Source organism: Notolabrus celidotus, chromosome 8, assembly GCF_009762535.1.
Source record: "Notolabrus celidotus isolate fNotCel1 chromosome 8, fNotCel1.pri, whole genome shotgun sequence".
Taxonomy (NCBI): domain Eukaryota; kingdom Metazoa; phylum Chordata; class Actinopteri; order Labriformes; family Labridae; genus Notolabrus; species Notolabrus celidotus.
In genome coordinates, this window is record NC_048279.1 from 23,022,535 (window position 1) to 23,043,336 (window position 20,802).

Here is a 20,802-nt window from a genome sequence, read left to right on the forward strand (position 1 = left end):
GCCTGCAAGCTTTATGTCCCAAAGGTGGAGCTCATCCTGGTTCACCTGCTGGCAGTCAGTGTACTGCATCTATACTTTCATGTCTTGTACGCAGCCCTCTCATTCCACAGGGGAGAAATAGATCATACAATCATTGCCATGAGTCCCCCAGTCAGCCAGCCAGGCATGACTGTTTACCACCCCCCCTCTCCTCCTCTACTGGAACCTTGAGTGACTGATGGTTTCTTCTTCTTCTGTAATATCCAACCCCCCATTCTCAGCCATACACTCCATCTTTCACACACACACACACACACACACACACACACACACACACACACACACACACACACACACCCTCTCTTACGTATGTGCAGTCTCCATGGCAACGCGTGGACTCACTATGGCACTGGTGGCCTCGCATGCTGCAGGCTGTTGTTGTAGTGGATTTACAGTACTAGCACATGTGCAAAAACACAGGCAGCCTGCGGGACGATGCTGCCAAATGGCTGAAATGCTTGTGCATCAGCCTTTTGAGATTATCTGAGATCTTTTTTTTTTTCCTCTGTGATGATATTTAACTTTATCCCCTCACTCTGCAGCAAGAGGTTTAACAAAAAATCCAACTTATGCACTTTCTGATGCTATTTAAAAATATCAATTATAGCTGGGCGTCAAATATCTCAATATAATCATGGGCATCATGATTGCATGCAACTTTGCCCTCTATTACACACCAGGAGCAAGGTTAACCTCCTCATTTATTCACTGTTTGCCCTTAGAGGCCACTTTTCTCTATGAATTTAAAAAATTCATTAAAGCCTGGGTGTTATCATGATAGCCCCAGGTCATTAATATGAGGAGACCGCTTTAATTATTTGGTTATATTTAATAATACAAAGGTCAACACAGTGCTCAACCTTGGCAGCATAGCGGCCTACCCCCCACTTTAGTTTCACTCTAGAGTTCTGCTCTCTAGTGGATGGATGGGGTAAGAGCACTAAGAGCAGCAGAGTACTTAGACCTTTGTGGATATGTAGTCCTTTACCTGTTGGGTATGTACGCAGACTGAATGAGGCTTTTTATAGGGAACTGTTTGAAGAGTTAAGGTGAGGAGAAGTAAATCTGGACTCAAGGCCTAGAGCAGCATTTCCTGCAGTTCACTTTCACACAGTTCCACTCACTTTTCTTACTGTTTGCAAATCAGATTTTAACCTTTTTATTTATGCCCTTAAGTTAACTGCAAAACATAGCTATTAAGTATTTCCTGTCAGCTAAAGTTTATAGTACACATTACAGATGCGTTACTGCATTGTGATGGCAAGTGACAGACTGTCCTCTTTAAGCTTTTCTCAACTATTTTCACACTCTCTTGCTGCGTCTGCGTATGTGTGTGTGTGTGTGTGTGTGTGTGTGTGTGTGTGTGTGTGTGTGTGTGTGTGAGAGAGAGAGAGAGTTCACAGTGAAGGTGCCCCCGGGAGGCTGAAGTAGACTAGCATTTTGGGGCACTACAGTAATTCATGTACCCATGGCACATTGCTACACAAGCAACCAGAGCGCACACACACACACAACACCAAGACAGTTTCTGTGACAGAGGTCACTTAAGTTTGGACTACATATTATTGTTGGACTGAGACACCTTTGCCGATGGAATATAACCAGATGCTTCTGCATATAGGTTGGATTTTCTGACAGCATAGATAGTGTATTAACATTCTGCTTTTCAAGGCACATGAGGCTGGTTTTGGATATAAAAAGTTAAGATTAGCAGCAACTAAGTTTTGTGTTAAAATACACGAAAAGAACAAAAGTAGACTAAAGTCATATTTTCTTCAGAGACGTCTGTCTACAAATGATACCGAAGAAATAAAAATAGAATATAGCTCAAGCCCTCTTTTGTCTTTTTGTGGTTTATGAGACAAGAGCTGCTATAATTAAGTCTAGCCTTCAAATAAGATAAATATAGTTGTTGTCCACGCTGACCTTTCAAAATGACAGCAAGACAAAAGAAGAGACAGGCTATATTTTTTCAGAGGCTGCTAAAATAAAGTGATACTTACAGAATTAGAATAAAACAAATGTGTATGATCTATATTTTCATACCTTCTTGTCTATTTAAAAAACGCTTTCCTCATCTCCACACTTCTACTTTTGTCCTTCTGTGCTATTTTTGTTCCTCTTTAAAGTGTTGCTGCTCCTAAAAGAGAGAATGAGACGGACATTATCAGGCCTGTCCACATTTGTCCACACTGTCCACACTTCCTTCAGTATCATCTCAGGGGTTTGATTAGTGTTGCTGTTGTACAATGCAGCTCTAACCACCTCTCTGTGTCCTCCTAACTGTCGCTGATAAACCCAGCTATCCTCCCGAGTGGCTGTGATGTCTGCTTGACTGATGGTCCTGGTTTATCAGCAGCAAGATAGCTGGGGCCAAAACTGTGATCTGTTTCTGGTAGTGAGGAGATCTGTTTATTGGCTCTGGGCAGAGTTGGAGGTATCAGGGAGACTGATGCTGGAAATCAGAATGTACAGAGGTTCAATATGCACCTTTTCCATTGTGCAATTTATGACATAGAGCTGAGGGTTAACGCACAGCATGCCAATAGTAGAGTGACATGTAAACTACTGCTTTGCACTTATGCTGGTATTACTGCTCGGAATGGTCACTTTCATAAGTGACTGCATTAAGTAATCAATGTGACTGAGCTCCAGAGCTAAGTGGGACATATGATACATGGTTAGAAACATTAATATTGGTCATTTCTTTTACTAAGTATAGTTTTTATTTTGCACTCATATTTCCAACATAAGCTATCCATGTTTTCCGTCCAAGATATCATTTTTTCAGATATCTCAGTAAGAGTTACAGCTTTGAAGCTTCTGTAAGTAGCGTTCGATTTGTGGCTATTTTGACACCCCTTATTGACAAGAGGTACACATAAATCTCTTTATTGATCGTATCGTGTACATGTGTAAGTAGTGTTTTGTGTATCTGAAGGTCACGTAGAGGCTTAAGTATCAATTTCAGTCTGTTTCATAACCAGCTAAACCTCTTTAGAGGAACTTAAAGGAAGTCATAAGGCAGTGTTACAAATTGTTCCTATGCTAGTCACAGTTAAAGTAATTTTAATTTGCCTACCTTACTATGTTTTCAACATTCACTGTATATAAATAAGGACAACACGCCATAATATCCTCCTATTGTAAAAAAGGGAAGCCAAATCCTGCTGTGATTGACCTTGATACATTGTGCCAGTGACATACAGTGGAGCCAAGGCATGAAGCAATCTGTCTAGTGGAAATTTACTTCACATCCCTTCCGCTATGCAAAGCACACATTTTACATTAATCGATTACATGCCAAAGATTCCTTAGGTCTGAACAGTCCACAGAAGAACAGATTTCTTATGTTGATTTGAAGCAGCATGATGTCACAACCACTCTTTTAAAGAACTAAATAATGAATTTAAGCCAAACTTCTCAGAAAAATGTTCAACTAAAAATAAATAAATACATTTTTTCTAGTTTGACCCATCTCTAATATGTTTTAATGGAGGAGGCAGGCAGCTCTAAATATGTTGGCTTCACTTTCAGGAAGCTACTGTGCAATCCATCTTTTTTTATACAGTCTATGGTTTAAACTAGAGAGATCTAGTTCATAGATTTGGCTGAGTTTATCCACCAAAATAATTGGAAATATGTACCAAAACAGTTCCAATTTTTCAGGCAGTGAATCTTGCAGTAGTTAAAAATAAAATACCGACTTGAAGAGGAATGATTTCTCATCTTGATAATGCTGGTTTGGGAAAATGAAGTTTCCTGTGAGCCCCATTAGGAGGAGGCAGAAAACATTAATTGTTTAGTAATGATTGTAAGAGGGTTGAGTATTAAAAACATTTGGGCTGATTCTACCATGTGGTGTGGGAGTTTCAGGGGAACTGGAAGAGAAATGATTTCTTCACAATGAGCATAATAAATGTTTGGATGATCCTTTTGATGACTATCTCCTTAAGAAATGTCAATTCTGTGTTGCTCTTGCTAAGATCTTTCCCCTAAGTTTCCTAAAAGTCAGTAAAATTCACCTCTGTGAATGTAAGCTTCGTTATCTATTAGGGTGCTAGCTGTTCACTGGATAGCAGTGATTCTATAAAATTCAAGTCAACCTTGAAACAACTTTGGCCACCATCTTTTCATTGGTGTTAAAGGTTAGACTCCCTCATGCCATTACAACACGCTGTTTATGGTTAACATCTATGACAGTAACAGGAAACAAAAGCTTTTATCTATATAGAGCCCTATGTCATTTTAACCACATCCCTTGTAAATCAATATATTGGTATCTGTTTTCCGCATGGCTGACTGCGCAGCGTCTTTGGATATCACTCAGCATCGGAATTCAAGTTTTTTTTGCAGTACTTTGATTTAATTGATTTGTATTTCCAATTTGATGCAGAAGCCCATTTATAATTTATAAATCTATAGTGTACTGTAAAAATACAACAAGTCGACAAGTATAATCTGTGTGTATCTGCAACAGCTCAGGTTTACAGCAAGGTGGAAAAAGAGACTATGTTCCCATTTAGAGACACTGTAGAGTGAAAACATGGATGAGGATTGACTTCAACTGAGATGTAAGGACATTTTCAAATGCACCGCACAAAAACGTCACATAAAAGGAAAACTTTTTAAAGTGAGTTTTGTCAAACTTAAGCAGCTGTCCAAAGTTTTAAAGGCAAGCTGGCCAGAGTAGAACTTCTGTGATACTGCTTTGGTATGTTAACTGGAAAGTGTTCATATGTTTATCATATTTTACCTGAGGCGGCTATTACAGCCATTTATGTACACTTTTATAATGACCACTGACTTTTAAACAACAGGCATTTCACACTGTGTTGTTGGCAGTCTACTCATGTACTGAGTAGTATGCATATGTGACAGTCTGTGTATGTATATTTATTCCCTGTTTGTATTTTCTTTTCTGAAAAAGTAGTCAACAAATAAGTCCACAACAAAAATCCCTTTATAGCACTAACATTGGCTGCTAATGAAATGACTTAAATGATTAGATGTGTATAGAATATCTGCAAAAACTGTGATTTAATCACATTTAATTAAACTTCTGAATCTCTGCATTAGATTTCTAATGTGTTGTATGATGGCTTGAGTTTCCCTCTTTATATGGAATCAGATGCTCCCACAGCCTGTCCACTTGCTCCATCTAGTGGTCAGAGAGGAGCATTGTCATTCGGCCTCAGAGAACACTAGGAGTGCTTACTGTACTGTGCTGTACTCTACTGTACTAATGGCCTACTTGAACTGTCTATATCAGAGCCCATTGTTAAGTCTATCATTACATACAGTGCATTAATAAATCCTCTTTCATTCTCATAATCACGCCTGTAAAGAGCCGTACCCTATACGCCTTACATAACAATTCTAATGTACAAGCTGATAGACGACACTTCTAACATTGTACTGACAGTCATATATGTATGCAGTGATGTTCATACATAATCCTATGTCAGATTAAGTAAAAACTAAGTATTTTTCAAAAGAACCCTAAACCCTACGGTTTCACAGAACAGAGAATTGTCCTCGTACAAACACGTGGCTTAATGCCTGTTGTCTTGCTTTATTACATCGATATTTTTCAGTCGAAAGTGGACAGGGCTGTATAACCGGTTTAGTCAACGCATTATCGGATCATTTTACATCATTTTTGTAACATGAGAACAAAGTCTTCTCTGCCCCGAGAAGGAAGTACAATCTCAGGCTGCATTTTCGATCACTTTTCTCCAATCCGGCCCACCCACGCGCAGCAGAAGCTGCACCCCAGCAAACACACAAACACGCCCGTGTTTGTCGGATCATGCAGACCTCGAAATGAAAGTTTAATGAGCATTTTAGAGTCATAATGGCATGTCGCTAATGTCCTGTAATGATCTTCCTGTTGATGGCCACGCCTCGATGCCTGTTTTCTCATCCACTGCGCCTCAGATAGTTTGTCTGACAATGGTTTGAACTTTAGACTGCTCTACTTCTCTTCACAACACAAGAGCTGCAAATACAAGTCTGCACTTTGGTTTCACTGGAGAGGATCATGACTTTCCCCCTGAGGAAATCTGTGTCAGGTAGGCTGCTGGTGTGGTTTTTCAATGTAAGTTGGGTCTTTTTTTACTTGGAAGTGATGTTTTTAGTGTTCATTGAGAAAACAAGTTTAAACTGAATCGTAAGTTATACCACGTTGGGCTTTAAGGAACACCAGTGTGGTGTTTGAGGAGTGTTTTTTTTATTTGAAATTGGGTGTTTTTCACGATACTCTGCAGTAGAAGATCTCTCTGGAGCTGTCCGTGGTGCTGAATTAGAGGTGCGTCCATAACACGCTGTTCCATCCCTCTAAAAATCCTCTTTTGTTCCGCATACTTTTTTCTAAGGACCTTTTCATTAGTGTGTCTAAGGAGGTTTGTGATCAAAGCAGTAGCCTTCATTTTCTGAGTTGTTTAATGTATTGACGGGTCTTCGTCTTCCGCGAGATCTAAGACGCAGCAAAGTCACGCCTCCGGTTTAATCAACGCAATCTCCAAATGTGCAGCTATACTTGCCGTCAGTCATTATTAAGAGGACATGAATCTAATGTCTAGGACAGTTTTCGCACAAGGACTGTAGATGGCACCATTGGTTAAGCTGTTAAATGTGCTTAAGCCCGGACTCAGGCAGCAAGAGGATAAAAAAGTCAGGGGTGGAAATGACACAGAACATAACCTTTGGTTCGGGCTTTGATATAGCATGAATAGTGATGCATACTTTCTGCTGTTGGCTTTTTCAAAAATTAAATGACCAATTTTATCCACTACACAAAAAAATAATGTGAGAACAGACGTCTCAAAGATGGAATGAATATTCTCTTTCGCCTTTAAAATCAACATACATAATGTGGGAACGTGGGATTGCATTATGGCATGCAGTTTGATTTTAATTTTCTGGAAATAATGAATAAAATAAACAAACGAACTCTAATTCCACTCTTGTATATGCGTCCTCTATAGATCATTGCTGATGTCTGATGATGACCGCCTGCTGATTTATCCCCCACAGTCACCTGCGTGCTTCAATCTGTAATCACACAAATCCCTACATTTAAATAATTACTCATTAACATTTAGAGAGGCATATCTTTTAAGTTGTTAAATATCCGTACATAGCCGGTTGGAGTCCTGCATGTGCAAAACCATGTGAAAGACAAGACTTATTCTTCAAAATCGTTACAGCTTTAGATATTTTAAACTTTGTCTATGATTCTTCTCCAGAGCGGTCTAGATGTTTCCACTTTTTACTCTTTTCTGTTATTCTGTTCCAAACCTCCCCTTCGATTTCATCTTCAACTCTTTCTCCTGTCATGTTCATAGTGTGAATTATCCTATTGCCGGTCTGTATGGTGCTTTTAATTGTCTGAGCCCGTTGCCAGGGTCTGTGTCTCACTAGTTAGACTCCCCCTCCTCCCTCTGCTCCCTCTCACAGCTCAGCTGAGTGTGCGCTCTGCACTGGGCTGGCATACTGCATCCAACAATGATGCGCCTCCTGCTATCACTCTGCGCTGCCTCGCTCCTACAAAAGAGAGAAAAACAAACGGGATCTCCTTAGCTATTCGTCCACATCACATACGTTGCGGTGAGAGTTTTCTTCTCACAACTTCAGTTTCAGTTGGGGAGTGGGGGAGCCAGATAGAGAGCCCCGGGAGAAAAAAAAACAGTGCTGGCAAACAGGTGTTTCCATCCTCTATCTGTGCACTGAGCCTCATTCACGACTGTGAGCCTGCATGAGCACCATGTGCGCGGACATGTAGTTTGGAGGGATGCTGCAGAAGTGCTTACAAAGACTGGCTTTTTTGTATTTGTTGTGATGTCGACAAAATGATACAGTTGGAGGAACATGCAACGTGCCTTTGCCAAAGTCTTTCTACATCTCCATGGTGGAACGTGTGGTTTTTATTTCTGTTTAAGTTTCACTGTTTTCACGGGGATACATCGGACAGTTCATAAATAACGCCCAAATTCAAAAGATGATTCACGTGGACATGATCTGACTGCTTTTACCGCTCTACTGGGACTATTTTATTGTCTACTCCTCGTTGTCTACCTGGAAAATATCCTGTTACCTAACGAATTGTTGTAGTTGCCTTATTGTTACCTCTACGCCTGGACCGTCTCCTTTGGAATCCATTTTTCTGGATTCAAGGGGTGTTATCATTTCTACGTATATTCTGGAAGTTCTTTCCAGAGCGCTGTCAAACTGGCCATGGCTGCAGCGATAGCCAGCTCCCTCATACGGCAGAAAAGGCAGGCGAGGGAGCGGGAGAAGTCTAATGCCTGCCGCTGCGTCAGCAGCCCCAGTAAGACCAAAGGAACCTGTGAAAAACCGAGCCGGCTAAATGTTTTCTCCAGAGTCAAACTATTTGGCTCCAAGAAGAGGAGAAGGAGACGACCAGGTCTGTTGTGCCATTTCATCAGGCTCCCATTGTCATTATTTACTATAGGGTGTTTTCATAATTCAAGCATCATAAACAAGACACAATCTATCAAGAAGCGCTCAATTTCTGTTGTTGGCTCAGGATTAATGACTCTGCCAAAGTCAGTGGGAGAATGAGGGGGCTCCCTTTGTGGAAGTTTGTCCACAGAGAGCTCACCTTTAGCCTCTCAGACTGATCTGAGGAATAATTTAAACTCAGGCTTCTTCCTGAACCGCCTTCTTGTTCAGTCCACACAGGACAGGAGTGCTCATTAAGTCCATTTTGGAAACCACTGAAGGCTTCACTAGCACTCAGGAGTCAGAGCTCAGTGCTCAAATTCGACAGCATGATCTGTTCATCTCAGTGTCTTTGTTATCAGTCTTCAGGAATGATGAGAGATTTCAGTATCTTATTTAAACATTGTAAGAATACCATACATGTAGAGCTAGAATAACAGAAGTGAGACACAAGTGGAAAGACTCCAATTTACATAACTTTTATTGAGAATTTAAAGCAGCAAATATTAACTTCAGTAGTTCTCAAATAACTACGGTTACAACATCTTTGATTCTTAATGTGTCCACTGCTTAAAGGACACAAGCTAAGATGTTAGAGCTCAAAATAAATGTACAAGAGTTACATAAGTATATTCAAACCTTAAAAATAAGTATTATAAGTGTAGAAAGTGAGTGTATCATATGTGAGTCAAGGTCTGCTGGCTCTTTACCTAAAGCCAGTTGTGTTAGTCTTTTGATATATGTGGACATAAAGACTGTACAAAATGTTACATTATTCAGCTCAATGATCTCTCTCAAGCTCTTTTTGGAATCCCTTCTGTTTCATTATTTTCCTGCAGTTTTTATAACTCTTCATAATGATGCATCTTGGGGTTACAGAGTGCATGTTTATGTAATAGCATAACTATCATACAGTTTTTACACCTCTCTCACTTTTGATCTCCCCTGTGGAGGAAGCAATGAGTGCAGAGGAGAAGGCGTTGTCTGTGTGTGACTTGCACATGGTGCCTGAGTGAACACAAAGATCTTTGGTACATAGTACTGTGGAGAGTCTTTGTGGTTCATTTCTTTCTAAACTGATGCTTATCTTCAGGCTGCAGCTGGCAAACACAACTTGATAATACAGTTTGTAAAGTTTTAGAAGACAGTTGTTTGTGTTCAGACTGATTTAACCTCCTCTTCAGCCAAAGTAACCTTAGGACATTAGAAAAGGCAGCACTGACAGCGAGGTGAGATGAAAGCGTAGATGAAAGGTGTGGTAAACCAGAGTAAAGGACACTCCACTAGGGACAGTAACCAGGGAATGGAGAGCACTTTGCTCTTATCAGACATTACACTGATGGAACACAGACAGACAGGCTGCCCAGACACTTCAAAAGTAAACGCTTTGCCACTTAAAACTATTGTCTTTCAGACTTATCTAGGCTTGTTTTACAGAGTAGTGTAGCTCTTACCTTTTATTTTATCACTTTTAACTCTATATTATCTGTTCTTTGTTTAAAGTCTTTCTATAGATGAAAAATATATCGAAATGATGATCACTTTATTTATAACAAGCCATATTATTTGCGTACTATTACAGGCTTTATTGATGAATTGTTTCTAACTACATTCATCCAGTTTTAGCTCTCATGTATTAGAATAAGGCAATTTCATACAAAGACTATTTTCTGGCATTCCCGTGGAGAAGAGGGTGACTGGAAACTCACAGAGAGAAAGAGGAGGTGTCAAGCAACAGATACCCACCACTGTCTTAAACCCCTGTGCTGAAGCCACTGTCAAATTCAAAGTATGCGCTCAAGAAAAGACAGAAACTTTCAGGCTTATTGATGTGTTGATCAAACTGTTGTTAAAACTCATCAGGCATGTTGCTTTGTTTCTGATATAAAATAAATGACCATATAGTGGCTACAAAATCAGTAGGAACTGACATAGGAGATCAAACCACAACGAAAGTGTAAGAGATCTGAATGATGTGGCCACTACCATGACTGAGTGATCAAAACAATGTCAAAGATGCTCTTTCTTCCAATCCAGCTGAAAAAGATAACCAAGAATTTCCTTAAATCTTCCGTAATCCTCTCCTCAGGAAGGCCAAACCTCAATGAGCTTCTTCCCAGATTATTTTAGTCATGTTTGCTTGAGTGACAGGTGTCTCAGCCATTCACAGTCAGACTTTGTAATTGCTCATTTTCCCCCCACCTTGGCTCCACTCGGCCTATCAACCCTTTCCCTTAATTGCATTTTGTGGGTGCAGCAACTTCCAAAATGGCAGCGAGGGATTAACCACAACAGAAGCTTCAAAATGTCCCTTCACGAGTCTTTGAGTGATGTCACACTGCTTCATAGTTTTTTTCCTGAAGTCAGTGGTTTGATTCTTGTATCTTTCTGTGTCTGTCTGATCCACAGAGCCCCAGTTGAAGGGGATTGTGACGAAGCTCTACAGTCGACAAGGTTTCCACCTGCAGCTGCAGGCAGATGGAACCATTGACGGAACGAAGGAGGAGGACAATGGTTACAGTAAGTGTTACTATTCAGTATATATTGGTAAATATTGTTGGTCAACCTTTTATATCTTTTTATGTAACACAGACAGGATTGCATTATACACAGAGTTAGTTATGTGTAAATCACAAGTGTCCTCAGGATATGATTTAAATGATTTCTTTGGCCGAGGACAGAATGTTGACTGACATTACAAAGTTGATTCTATTAAGAGACTTTAAAATGATATTAGGGAATATTCATCAGCACAATCAAAACAGGACAGAGAAAGTGACACTGACATATCATGGACATTTAAAAATAATGTTTCTTCTCCATTCTCACTGATTGGATAGTGACATCCAGTATATATTAAGAGTCCAATGCAAAAATGTTTGTTCTCTGGTTCTACTATTCATAAGTTTGTGTTAGAGTTAGCGATGTCCATGTTTAGTGAACTACACGCTTAAAATGTTATCACCTGGGGCGCTGGTGGCCCAGCGGTCTAAGTGCCCCACAAACAGAGGCCACAGTCCTCGTCACAGGGGTCGCCGGCTCGATTCCCGGCTGGTCGACCACCTCCTGCATGTCTTCCCCCACTCTCTACTCTCCACATTTCCTGTCTCTCTTCAGCTGTCCAATCAAATAAAGGCAAAAAGGCCAAAAATATAACTTAAAAAAAAAAAAAATGTTATCACCCATACTAGTCGACACAGAGTTAATAGTTAGTTAAAAAAGTTATTAATAAGTACTGTGGGCCTGAAATGGCGGCATATATTGTGTCTGAGCTGTAATGCAGCCACCAACCACTAGCTGGAGCTGTAGTAGTTGATGGCGACTACTTCCCTTTGTTAACATTCACAGCTGACAGGAGGCATCTCCAGCGCAGCGCAATTTAGGAGATTTTCATTTAGAAAATGGAGTTGAAGTTGTATGAGGGCTGTCTGGTTCAGTTGACCGGGGCAAGGTGTAACAAACAAGGGCTTGCAGACGTCAACGTGCAGGGAGAACTGAAGGCAGGTGCTTCTAGCTCTGCTAACATTAGCCACATTCAGCACACCTGCTAACATAGTTTACCACAGACTCTATGATCCTGTCTCTAGCCATGTTAAATAACTTGTGTTAAATTTTGACTTTCTTCTCTGAGTTTTTCCTTTCTTTTAGACAAGAATTTTGTTTTCTGTTTACACAACTAGCATATTAGCCGCTCTGGAACATACCTTATTAGGGTAAAATAAAATTTTTTGTTTTATTGTCTACAATATTTCTGCAAACATCCAGATGATAAATTTCTCATTTAGATATATTATTAAAATGTGTTCATATTTATTCTTAAATAGATGAGTAATAGTGTTTTAACACAGGAGGAGTTCAGAAATCTATATTTCATGGAATAGCCTGGTTTTTAAATAACATTTTCCATGTGTTTTGACATGTCCCCCCCCCCCCCCCCGCCCTTCTTTCACATTGCTGTTGGGTGATGGTAGAACACTCGAAAAAATTCAGGCAGCTCTGCTGCGTTCCATGGCTTGTCACAGAATCAGTACCTCATAAAGCTGAATAGGGTGTGCCTGTGTTGAAATCCAACTGACAGTTGAATAGCATTGCCTCCATGCATGTAGAGATGCTGAAACATTTGAAGCGATCTTTTATTTTTTTTCATAGAGCTGTATAAGTGAAAGCAAATCAACATCATGTCAGCTTGAAGACAAACTCATGCCTCTTGAATAAGTAAAAGAGAGACTGTTTAGTTTTTCCTCTCCTAGGTTTGGTTATAAATATTAAACTCTCCATTGGAAATTTGGAGTTGTAGTTTGTACAGGATTCACTCTGTACTTGTTTTCATTCCTGTGGGGGAAAAAATATATGACGGTGAAAAGAAAAACACTAAGTTCTTCTTAGCACGGGGCTTTTTTATATTACTGCTTTGATATGAATAAATATATTTTTTGTAACTTTTTTGGGTGTTATTGACAAAAGCAATTTTTTTTGCAGTAGTTGGACTTGTAAATTGATAGACCAGTGATAAAACTGTACACATAGTGCAATAAAACAAGTAGAGGCGAAAACAAAGGATCATCTTGACACGGATAAAAGTCAGGGTTCTAGAGATTAAATATTCAGATACAACCGTTTACAGGTCAACCAGATCAAATAATTGATTCCCTGAAGTATCAGTTATTACCACAAACATACACATATACTTTACATCACTGGAATTGCGGGGAAATGAAGTCCCTTCACATAAGAAAAAAAGGGGGACCACCTGATTTGTTGTTTCATTCTGTCCAACCAAAATTCTGTTATGTCAGCCTAAAAACATGCTGATTGGTTGTCTCTGTAAGAAGCTCCAGTTTTGACTTAAGCTTTTTACTTATGGTTTCCTGTCACTGCCATTACACCCACAGGCTCTTTGTTTTCCAATAGACAGATTAAAGAGGAGATCAATGTTAGAGTAACAGCACGGTCACTTGTCTGGTAACAATACAGCAGAAATAAACCCCCCTCATGGTTAGACAATGCAGCCAGCACTTAATGCTTTAAAGGATTAGAACAGCAGAGAAGTTAGTGACCTCTGCTTTGTCCCCATACCAAATAATATATTGGAGAAAAAAAGATCTGCATGGCACGCTGAAGCAGCTTTGATGTGATACTTAGTGTGTAATCCAGACACTAAGCGGATGTAAACACTTGTGAAGCCTCTGAATTAGTACCCCTGTATTCAATTACTCCCTCGTGGTGAGGATGCCGTGTGTATCTTACATATAAATAGCAGCTCTGTGCAAATGGGATGTTGTCAGAGTTTAAGCTGTTGTCAAAGCTGAGTTAAATACTACGCAGAGCGAGCTAAGTGCAGGAGTGGAAATGCAGATAATAAAATGACAACATCAATATTATATTTCACTTAACACACTGACCACCCTGCCAATTACTCTCTGTCTGCATGCAATCACTTTCTCTGTCAACTTGTAGAACAACCGGTCTGCATCGGCTCCAAAATAGTTTTCTGAAAAGAAAATTAAAGAGTGCAGCTGAATAGGGAAAAAAAAGGAGAAAGAGTGTGTCTTTTTGCACGGCTCCAAAAATAGCGTTGTTAGGCGCTGGGTGCGCTTGTCTCCATGGTGACGGAGAGCGCAGTCCTCTTGGAGCTACTGGTGTCTTGTGATTGTGGGAGAGGACCTACTCAAATGCACACACACATAAGAGCACCAACACAGACACACACACACTCACACAAAACACTGATTTGATCTTTGCTGAGAAGACAGAGTTCTGTGGCTGTCTTAATAAAAGAAGTTTGATATTTTCTGTGACATTTTCATTAGGAAGGCAAACAATTTCAGAAATAACAAACCCCACAAAGTCACTACATTCCCACTGCTTTCTCACGCGCTTTTTACTGTGTTTTCTTGGGTTGCGTCATAACTGAGCAAAGCCCTCCTGGGAATGTGGTGGGAGAAGAAAAGAACTGTAAGGCGAGTGTAAAAGTCGTCTTTCTTTGAAAGAAGGAGGGTACAGTATCTATGTTTAAAATGCAGTCCAGCCTCAGTCTCTTTCCTAGATCTACTGCTCTCAGCCTCTCTCCAGAAAACTGGACATGAAGGCTGAATTTGCTATTCCAAACTTTTGAGTCCATTTATTCATGACTGTCGGCAACACTGGAGATGTGTGTGTGCCAGAATGAGGGGAAAGAAACGGGCGAGTCTTCAATGCTTTGATGGGGAACTCATACCAGACAGATGCCAGCTTTATTACCACAGACTATTTAACAGTCTCCTCTTTTGTTGAATTTCCCTGCACCTGCATAACAATGCACACATTTCTGTGTTCTTATTTTTCTCTGAGTATGTTTCCTCGTCTCTCACCAATAAACAGATCACCCCTCTTTGCTCCCTCAGCATAAAGTGGTCTTAAAATAATGACATCCTTCATGTCACAGCACTGTATTGTACTTAAAAATGTAGTTCAATTAAATGACATGGTTTTGCTGATTTATGCAACTCTTAAATTATTCACATAATTCAGCATTCTTAAGTTGAACCAGTTTATGTTTGCAGCTGAGCAGTAATCAAAGCACGGATGTGCTGCTGTCAAAACAGCTTACTTTTTAGCTCCATTACTGTGTCATGCTGTCATATTTGGGCTGCTGTAATTGCAGCCTGCTGCTCCCAGAATGACAAACAGAGAAGTTAGATGTTTGAAATGTGACAACTGATTGCTGAGAATCTCCAGGTTTATTGTCACACTACACTGTTCATGACTTCTAGGATGTTAGCAAGGGTATCTTATAGACATGGAGACAGCCAGCAGGTAAAAATGAAAGCTGCCCATCAGGCCCGCTCACTCCTTCTTATTCTGTGCTCCTCTTCCTGCACCCTGAAAGGACTGAGAGTGGGTGGCCGCCGTGTCATCCTCTTCAGGGTGCTCAGGTGTTTCTAGGAGCCAGGAAGTAATGAGTTTCCCCTCTTGAAAATCTCCATGGGTGCACTGGGTGGTAATCCTGCTGAAGAGGACTACAGATGTGTACGTGTACGTCGTGGTGGGAGTAAGATAAGGGAGGAAAACACAGCGAGCAGCACAGAGTGTGAAGGGGTGCAATTATAAAAGAAAAGAACTGCTCATATAGCAAGATGTTCCAGGAGAGGGAGAGATGAAATCATCACAACAAAACCTCTGCAACAGAGGAAAAGAAAGGATACATAATGCATCTACAAAGATCCAAATATGGTGCAGTTATGGCAGAAAAAAGTCTGCAGATCTTGTCAGTTTGACATACTCTCGTAGATAGGAGTGATTTTTTTTTCTGAACACACTCACTCACTTCCCCTCTAGCTCGGTGCACCGCAAAGCCAATGGATCAATGTGAACAACGGTTGTGAAGAAAGTTTTCAGATAGTGCCATCTGTAACCTGTGGATCTGGCAAGATATTGCAAAGCCCCCGCACTGCAGTGTTGAAGAGTGCTGCAAAAAGTTGCACAACTAAGGAAGAAATTTGTTAAATAAACAAAAATGAACTTCAGAAGAGAATGATCTTTGGGAGAAGTCGTGCAAATAATGAACAGTCTACTGTATGGTGTACACAAACACCGCAGACAGACACTAACATTCTACACTGTGGGTCCATTCTATCGTGTATATACCTTTTAATGGCAGCATCTGTTGTAAAGTACACAGATGCAAAAGCAGACTTCAGCAAACTTAGACCAATCTGTCATTTTGACAGCTTCAAGATAGAGATCAGCGAATCTTTCCCTGCGGGAGCCATCATCTAATTGCAATAGCATAATAGAACTGCCACTGTTTCTGAAAAGTGGTGCGGTTTTATCGTGAGCTGAAGTTACTTCAAAAAAATGATACCAGCTTGTTGTAACAGATAATCTAATGAAGGATATAACCTGTGAACCATGGAGTATTAGGGCCACATTATGAAGAAAGTAAAATTAGGATTTAGACTATTAAGACCTACATTTATGGGGGGAAAAAAAAGTCGTAATATTAGTCTTCTATGGTTAGCCTGTATATTTTATTTAAGAGAGTGATAAGCAGAGCAGCCAGCACTGCACTAAAGAAAGGACTGTGGATCATCTTGTGGAGTTACACTTGGGTTTCATAAATAACTGAATACCCAATCTCTCTGCACATCAGCACCACATTGTCATAAGTATCAGGATCCTGAATAGACTGAGCAAGACACTCAGTCTGTTCCAAAGAAGGGCAGGCTGATAGGCAGCCTGAGCATGCTTCTGTAACCACTGCCTGTATTTCAGTGAGGGCAGCTGGCTGCTGTACTGATATCCCCCTTACTTTTTATGTTGCATATAAATCAATAATTGTATGCAATCATGATTTCTTTCTCATAAAGTTACAACTTCATTCTTGTAGAATTATGACTTTATCCTTGTATTTACAAATGGAATCATGTTCCCTGTGATTTCCTGTAAAATTAATACTTAACTCTCGTAATAATACAAGCTTGTTTATTGAATTTTTTCATTTCTTTTTATCCTTATAATAGCCTTACTAGAAAACAGAACATCAGTTTCCACAAGAAGACAGCTTCAGGAGTGGTAATGATTATATGTAAGGCATACACCGCAGAAGAAGAAGGAAACATTTTCAGAAGTAATTCCATTTTTTTTTATAATGCAGGTTAGTTGAATTTTATGTTTGTGATTACAGGGACAAAATATCACTACAGTTGAATTGATAGGGATACAACTATCGCACTGCTGATGTTAAATAAGATAAGATAAGATAATCCTTTATTCGTCCCACAACGGGGAAATTTAAATGTCACAGCAGCAAAGTAGACAGTGCAAAAGAGTATAAAGCAATTAAGAGCCTATAAAATATCAATTATTAAAATGTTATTAGCAATTAAAAAAAAATGCAGTAAAAATAAGCAAAACTTACAACAAATATATATATATATATATATATATATATATATATATATATATATATATATATATATATATATATATATATATTTGTTATTGGTTATAGAGTTTTACCACTGCCGGAAGAAAAGACCTGTGATATTCATATCTCTATTAAAAAAAAAAACAGACCCTCAATTAGACTTTACCTTTTAGGACAAATCTTTAGTGAAACAGATACCCTGATGTATCTCTATGTGATAGTCTCTAAATGTATCAATCATCTGATAACTGCTATATTATTGTTATTATTATTATTATTATTATTATTATTATTATTATTATTATTATTATTATTATTATAAGTAATTATTATCATTATTATTATCAACAACAACAACAACAACAATGTTCATAATAATGATATTATTCATATCATTATTCTTATAGTTACAATTATTATTAATAATAATAATTATTATTATTACTACTTCATGATTAGTAGTAGTAGTAGTAGTAGTAGTATTATCATTATTATTGTTATTATTAATAATATTATTATTACTCTTATTATTACAGTGGGAGATGTATTGTGTAACATATCTTTTTGCCAGTGACTCCGGGTTCCCACCTGTATTTGTGATAGCTTTTTTTGGCTCTCAGGCAGTCATGTGACCATCCTTAAAGGGCTGGCACAAACACTCATTGGCTGTCAATCTGAAATCCTGACAGTGTTTTATTGTTTTTGTAGATGTACTCTAGATATCGAATCATCCCAAGCATACCGCTGATGACATAAGAAAAGACCAAACCTCATATGGCATTTAGAGAAACAAAAACAAGTAGAGGGAGACTGTGGAAAGATGAAAAAGGAGAGGGGGAGAGAGAGTAGAAAACAGAGCGAGCAGACTTCCATGCTTTTCCTGTTGAGCAAGAAAATGCTGGCATGACTGTTTACTGCTCTAAGTAAATACATTATGCATTCCTATAGCTGTTGTTTACAATAAAAGCCCAGAGAGAAGGAGGTCTGCTGTGATACAGAGCCCATGAGAAAGCCTCTATTGTATACTGTTTTCAAAGGAGTCTGCAGATAGGGCTTTACTAAAGGGGTCGATAAGAGGAACTATAGTACGGTCATCCTCTGACTCACAGCTCCACTGATGTGAGAATGAAGTTTAATTCCTCCTCTCACATGGGTGTAAACGTGGCACACACTATACGTATCCGAGTAAGCACAGACTCATTAAACTAGAGATGAATGTTAGGATTATCAGATATCAAAAACATAGAGCTTAATCCTCAGCAGTGATGGCATCACTGTTTGGAAGGATGTCCAACAATAGTCGAGATAAAAAGCGAGTACGTTCCTTTTTTTTTGGGACAGAAGCACGACTACTGAGTTTCAGGTGGATGTTCATGTGCTTCCCTCTGTTCAGCCTGTGCGCTTCCTGCCAGCATCTTATGAAACACACACACAGACACACTCATACACAGACACAGGCAGACAGTAATTAGGTAGAGGTGTACCTCATTGACCAGCCAGGCTGCCGCTGGCTCTCTCACACTCACGACTCATCCTCAGTCACACACAGGTTTATATATGTGTGTGTGTGTGTTCGAGCATGTGTAGGATGTCTATGTACAGAGGTGTGCAAGAGTTCTCTGCAGTGCTGCATTGCCAATGGCTTACAATGACTGTTCGTAGAAGCTCAGCATTGTCAGATAACAATACCTTAATCATCCTACATTAACATTTGGCAACATCTGTTAGATATTTTCTTCCCATCTCAAAGAATCCTTCAGATTGTGTTTAGCATACTTAACGTTACACAGCCTACGATATCCATTAATGTCTGAGACAACACAACAATGTGAGCTGCTCCATCATTTCAGCTATTCCTCTGCTTCTACCTCTTGTTTCTGATTTTGATCATTTGCTTTATGAAACACTCCTGGGAGAGAGCGGCTGAGTCCCTGAGCTTATGTTGTACCTCTCTATTTGCGGTTTGTTTTTGTCAACTCACTCTCCTATCCAGAAAGGGAAATAACAACTAGTTAACCCCTTAATGGGGAATATTAAATCCAGGCTTGTGTGATGACAGGAGGTTAATTTTTTCTACCAAGTGTAACTGTGTTTTTTGCACACTGTGTGACATTACACACTATAAATGTCCAGATATTTACCCAATATTTTATAACAAGCCACCCTGCCTAACCTGCTGTCATATATTTCAATAGTTCTGAATATAAAGTAAGGAATAAAACATGATAATTTATGTATGTTGTAAAGTATAATCATCTTTGCTTTATTTAAAAAGAAAATTAAATGAACACAAATGTTAACCCTTTTTCTCTTATCTTTTCTCTACAGCCGTGTTCAACCTTATTCCAGTGGGGCTGCGAGTGGTGGCCATCCAGGGGGTGCAGACCAAACTCTATCTGGCTATGAACAGTGAGGGCTTCCTGTACACATCAGTAAGTATCTGATTTAATGCATGTATTGGCATTTACCCACAGAAAGACTAAGCCTGGGCGGCTCATACAGGCATATTTATGGCCACCCAAGTACCCCTTCACACTGCTATACCGACCTTCTGTGGAAAACGCTGTACATGATTGTGTGCATGTGTATTTATATCCTCGAGGCAGACCCTCTCTTTGGCTGTATGCAGGGATAACTTTAGGTTCTGGCAGGCATCAGTCACGACATGGCAACATCGTAAAAAAACTACTTTAAAAGCACACAGGAAAATGTTTACAGTGTACACTGTGTTGTTTGCCTTCTCTGAACATTTTTGGTGATGTGGTTAGTTCACTCTCACCATGCAAACCAACATCATCCCGAGCCTAATGGAAAAGCAGCATCATTCTCTGATATGATTCAGTGTCGATAAAAGTTCAAGGATTGTGTGAGCAGGATGAGCGGTGACATATCCTCTGTGGCAGCTGGCTCTTCATCTTTGATTAAACTTTTGAGGTTATGAATTATTCAGTTTTAGGACAGATAACGTCCCTGTAAGTCATCCTCCCAAATGCCACCCTTGTATTGTGTAGCGGGCGTCACTGAGAAGATTGACAGGCAGGTCGGATGTACACCCAGAGGGCGTGCAGACACACGTTCAATGGCAACAGGCAATGCTCAGAGTCAAATTAGTAAAGATTGTTCTGTATGATAAAGGTCTCTGTTGGCAGAAACAATGGTGATTGATGGAGACAAGGTTGAAAACAGCAAAGAAAACCTAATGATCTTGTAGCTTTTTGTTCTGCAGCTGCCACTGACAAATTACCCATTATACACTTAGTCAGTAATGTGATGAGGGAAGGAAGAAATCGGGCCTCTCTCTCTCTCTCCTCCACGGATTTCACTCTATCCTACAAGCAAACACAAATGCATTAATAAGCAGGGTTAATACGCTACCTCTCAACAAGCAT

At 39.6% G+C, this 20,802-nt stretch overlaps 1 protein-coding gene across 2 annotated transcripts in view; it reads left to right on the forward strand.

Annotated features, from left to right (window-relative positions):
- The window catches only part of fgf13a (fibroblast growth factor 13a), a 131,710-nt gene that overhangs the window by 93,400 nt on the left and 17,508 nt on the right, over positions 1-20,802 (forward strand). Inside the window, exons 1-3 of one of the 2 annotated variants that reach the window (XM_034689977.1) lie at positions 7,534-8,467; positions 10,915-11,025; positions 19,742-19,845. In XM_034689977.1, coding sequence (XP_034545868.1) covers positions 8,278-8,467; positions 10,915-11,025; positions 19,742-19,845 — 405 coding nt within the window. In that variant the 5' untranslated portion in view covers positions 7,534-8,277. Of the gene's footprint in view, positions 1-7,533; positions 8,468-10,914; positions 11,026-19,741; positions 19,846-20,802 lie in introns of those variants that run through there. The other variant, XM_034689976.1, reaches the window with a different exon arrangement.